This window comes from Branchiostoma floridae, chromosome 8 (assembly GCF_000003815.2).
Source record: "Branchiostoma floridae strain S238N-H82 chromosome 8, Bfl_VNyyK, whole genome shotgun sequence".
Taxonomy (NCBI): Eukaryota; Metazoa; Chordata; class Leptocardii; order Amphioxiformes; family Branchiostomatidae; genus Branchiostoma; species Branchiostoma floridae.
In genome coordinates this window covers 20,155,778-20,160,762 of record NC_049986.1, presented here as the reverse complement: position 1 = coordinate 20,160,762, position 4,985 = coordinate 20,155,778, and the positions used below count along the sequence as shown (strand labels likewise).

Sequence of the window (4,985 nt, the reverse complement as noted above, 5' to 3'; positions counted from 1 at the left end):
AATGACACGAAAACCATTTGATGCATATGTAATACACACTAAAATGTGGAAAATCGAACGCCAATTCTAGTAATTGTACATCCAGACCACACTTTTAGATAAGAACAAGGGTTAATCATGTTTTACGTTCGCTAGAGATGAATTGCCAAATATTCAAAGCATCTAATATGTACTTATAGTGCTTAACTTATTTGTAGTTTTATGCTACTATGAGGCTTTTTATCTTCCTCTTTCATCATCCTCTGCTTTAAAAAGAGCCACACTTAAACTCTTTATTATATAGAATAAGCACTAGTAATTTAGGTTAGTCTTGTGATGATGTCCTTGTCACATGTATAATTGCTATGTCTCTTTCATATCGTATCAGGCAGATGCATGTTTACGAAGTCTACACAATTAGTCTTCGGGCACGAACTTGTAGGTCACTTTCTGATACTATATTTATTTTTCTCCAAAGCACGAATCCGCATCCCGCGACGAATCCTATGACGACGTGGTCAACACTCCTCCTCCTCCTGAAACCACCACCTTCAGGACAACCCCCGCTCCCATCACCGCCCCTCCCACCACTCCTTCCACCACCACTTCCCCCGTCCCTCCCACTACACCACCCCAAACAACAACAGCCTTACCTGCTGTCAGGAACGACACACTTCGGGACGAAGGTGTGGACGACGACGAGGAGGGAATGATAGAAGATGAGAATGTGGATGTTGAAGGAAGCAAACATGACATCAGAAAAACTGGAGAATCTAACAGTGCAAACCTGGCCGGCGACTCATCAGTGGGTGCGGTATATTGAACCTTTGTGTTGCTCTAAATCCATTTATATGAATCTACGTCTTTTGGTGCGATTACATTTGTCGTAGGTCGTAATGTCTTGGAATTAGTGTTTCTATTCATACTGAAATACTTTTTGTCTAAAGCCTTGGCATCCTCCATCAATTTTGTAAGGATATTTGTGCATGTACATTATTCCTATCTTGTCCATTTTGTCAAATCAATAGTTAAACCGAGGGCAGGTAGTCGCCGAACAACGGTGACATCTCCCATCGTCCGACAGCAACCCAGAAGTACGATTTATTTCAATTTTTATTCAACTTTCTATATTCCTGTTTCAATGGGCTTACGTAGAGGAAGTGAGATGCGTACCTCATATATTGTCTTTGACTTTGAGCTATTGAGAACCAATTGTTTTGATCTATAAGACATTTTTTGGTCCGCTGATCCATTAATTTGGTTCACTGAATATCGATCACGACTTTCTCTACACCGATGGTAAATTATTGCCCTGTATATACTGGGCCGTCTTGAATGTCAACTTATTTCATAACTTGTAGAAGCTACGTCTTGGGACAAAATGAATGATCAAGACGTATAATCACTATCATTCCATTGACTAACGGTGAACATTTGACTACAGCTGACGGAAGGAGGAATATGGGAGGGAAGAAGAAGATCAAAAACCGTCGAAAACCTCCCGCAAGGTTACGGGGCAGAGAGAAGACAGTCTCTGCATCAACAGGTGGGTATACCGGAGCATTTACGCTGTAAACCACTTAGTATTGAGGCAGTAAGGTGGTATTCATGTATGATGAAGAATCAAACAGAATTCCTTGCATCAATCAAAGAACTTTATTAGCGTAGCAGACTTCATGTAACATCATGTCATGATCTGGAATAGTCACTAACGTACAATGTTTAACATCAATAGTGTTAAAAACATAACGGACGAGAATGTTGGCATTTAGAACGTTGTTTAAAATACGAATATAAATAGTCATCCATTTTAAAAAGATTAGAAATGACATTGCGGCTGGCGAACATTGAACTGTGTGAAGGACTTGATTAAAGAACATTATAGGAAGGTCTACACGACATTAGAGACTTTGTGCATCTCTGTTTGTGCAGGTGTGACCACATCGTGGGAGGCTAAATCCAGTCTGAGTTCGCTTGTTGAAGCAAACAGCGCGTTTGCCCTGGGCCTGTTCAGGCGACTGTGCGACAGCACGGACGGGAACATCGTCTTCTCTCCCCTCAGTATCTCCGCTGCCATGGCTATGACGTACATAGGAGCCAGGGGAAACACAAGGTATTGAACGGACTGAAGGGTAACAAAGTTATCACAGTTTTTGGTAATCGGTATGTGCGAAGACCCCCTAGCAACAGAAAGAAATGAAAACTGCATGAAGTGTTATGACCACGTGTCACAGTCGGTGGGACTATATGCAGGGATCCATCTAGGGAGGTAGAAGGAGAGATGGTTAACGGCGGGGTTATACTATATATGAACCATGAGTGGGAATGTAGGATGTCATATTTAGGACCAAAACATTCAAATTGAAAGGAGACAGACGTATGAAATCCCGGCCACTACGTACGTCTAGAATAAGTAGATTCTCGCATTACTAGTGATGGTAACATTAGATCTATAGAAATTAATCATTTGGGTCTCGAAATGTAACGAAATCTAAGCCTTTTCTGCACGACGATAAGCATGTGTACTTTTTCTCCAAGGTACCAGATGGAGAGGATTCTGAGGTTTCACTACTTCCAAAACGAGGACGACTTGCACTCCACCTTCTCTGCCATCGAAGACGTCATTTCCACTTCCGGTAGGGAGGCGGACTACACGTTCGTGCAAGCCAACAGACTTTTCGGGCAAGCGGGAATGAGGTAAGAGCATTTTAGATTCATGCACTCAACCGTAAAAGAGAGGGATACTGCCATATGTTGACGACTATCATGACGTTCTTAGTACATCGCCTATACTGGATGTACTTACATTCTTATTGAATTGTTCAATTACTTCAGCGCCTTGTAACCCTATTTCTATAACATATCAAACGTCTACCCAAAGCTTAGACTTTCCTTTGCCTGAAGCTTAAACGTTTGGCTTACATGTCCCAGGCGCAAGAATCCCGAAATGGGTAAAACTGCCTTGGAGGCTGCGTCTAGCTTTATAGTAGATATCTTACCATACAGGTGCGCCGTCAATGCCAATGCCCTAAACAGTGGTGTCAATGGAATCAATACCGAAACATTGAAATACCAACTTTCGCTGACTGGAGGCTGAAATGTGTCAAGATTGCACTTAAACCCTCTAAATCTGCTGCCCTGTGAAAATTAATGCGTCTGAAATTGTTCGGACGCCGTCATAGTGTAACAGTGCACGTGCGTCTGAGCCCGTCCCATGTCGTCTTTACCTGTCTAAAACTCCCGACGACACATCGTGCGCGTCCAGACCGTCCTTCCCGGACGGCTGAATGACATTCCATGGCCGCCGACGACTGAAACGGCGTGTGACGGTGCTTACTTTTACTAATTTATTCCCTCGGCTGTGTGAGTGCCTTATTTTGTTTGTAACTAGTTTCCGCCATGATTTCCTGATGGACATGTCCCGGTAGTACCACTCATCTCTCGCCACTGTGGAGTTCTCTCACTTGCTGTGTGTCTACTTAACTATACCCTGTGCGCCTTTGTCTTGTACAAAATGTTCATCTGTATTTTACACAGTTTCCGCCATGATTTCCTGATGGACACGTCCCGCCACTACCACTCATCCCTCGCCAATGTGGAGTTTTCTCACCGCTTATATGCCGATATCTGTATGAGGCTGTCTTGTACTAAACTCTTCTATATTTGTACAGTTTCCGCCATGATTTCCTGATGGACACGTCCCGCCACTACCACTCGTCCCTCGCCACTGTGGAGTTCTCTATTCACTGAGCCTGTGTATTCTGTACTAAAAGTTCTTCTATATATTTTACACAGTTTCCGCCATGATTTCCTGATGGACACGTCCCGTCACTACCACTCGTCCCTCGCCACTGTGGAGTTCTCTCATTAGCTTATAGTGCGTTTGTATGTCGATGTCTTGTACTAAACTCTTCTATATTTGCACAGTTTCCGCCATGATTTCCTGATGGACACGTCCCGCCACTACCACTCGTCCCTCGCCACTGTGGAGTTCTCTATTCACTGAGCCTGTGTATTCTGTACTAAAAGTTCTTCTATATATTTGCACAGTTTCCGCCATGATTTCCTGATGGACAGTTCCCGACACTACCACTCGTCCCTCGCCACTGTGGAGTTCTCAGACGAGGAGATGGCCAGACTCGCCATCAACTCATGGGTGGCCGGGAGGACTGGGGGGAAGGTCAAGGGTGTCATTCCCCAGGTGAGGCAGTATTTGGGAATATTAAGTCGGCAGGTGGTGGTTTCAAACAGCAAAACCGCAATACTTTGAAAATATTCCAATTTGAAACCCCTCTCCGTTGACAACGAATACAGGTTCCCCCTCGGATTAAAGTGAACTCGTGTTACATTTAGGTAAGGGACGTATTACATGCCATGATATTTAGACTTTCACTGGTAAGGTGAGAATGTTAAGGAAAATAAAAGTGTAGTACAGTTTACCGAGTCAATCCCTGTCCTAGTTTTTGCAATGGACTTAAATGCCGTTCGCTGCGTTCAGAGACAGTGTTCATAATGCTTTTTGAGACATTAAGACATGTCTAGCGAGCATTTAACTTCAGTACAATAAGGTTACATTACGATGTGGGCAAACCATTGACAAAAGGTGTAGAAGATTCTGAAAGGGTGAGCTTCTCCAATTTAACCTAGATTCGGCTTGAACAATAGGCCTCTTCCATACTTGCTAAATTTTAACAGTACCATTTTGTACTACCCGGCATAGGGCCTACTAAAGCCGCTGACCAAGCTGGTACTGGTGAACGCCGTGTACTTCGCGGGAAAGTGGAGAACGGAGTTTGACCCCCAGCTCATCAACATGGCGGACTTCTTCATCGGTCCCGAACGTGCCGTCAAGGTTCCCATCATGCAACTGAGGTAGGTCACCATTAATTCAAAATTCGTCAAACTCAAAAGCAATGAAAACAACAAAATCTTACTCTCCAAGCAGAGGTTGAGTCGCGTAGATATAGTAGTTGTCGGAAAAATTACACCGGCGCTCCTCTTTGAAA

General features: G+C 43.7%; 1 protein-coding gene across 1 annotated transcript in view; it reads left to right on the top strand.

Moving 5' to 3' along the window:
- The first annotated feature begins 1,440 nt into the window (after positions 1–1,440).
- Positions 1,441–4,985, top strand: part of LOC118421880 (leukocyte elastase inhibitor-like) — a 6,533-nt gene continuing 2,988 nt past the window's right edge. The window contains exons 1-5 of the mRNA XM_035829385.1: positions 1,441–1,525; positions 1,810–2,092; positions 2,518–2,676; positions 4,030–4,180; positions 4,700–4,851. Of these exons, the coding sequence (XP_035685278.1) occupies positions 1,441–1,525; positions 1,810–2,092; positions 2,518–2,676; positions 4,030–4,180; positions 4,700–4,851 (830 nt within the window). The remainder of the gene's footprint in view (positions 1,526–1,809; positions 2,093–2,517; positions 2,677–4,029; positions 4,181–4,699; positions 4,852–4,985) is intronic.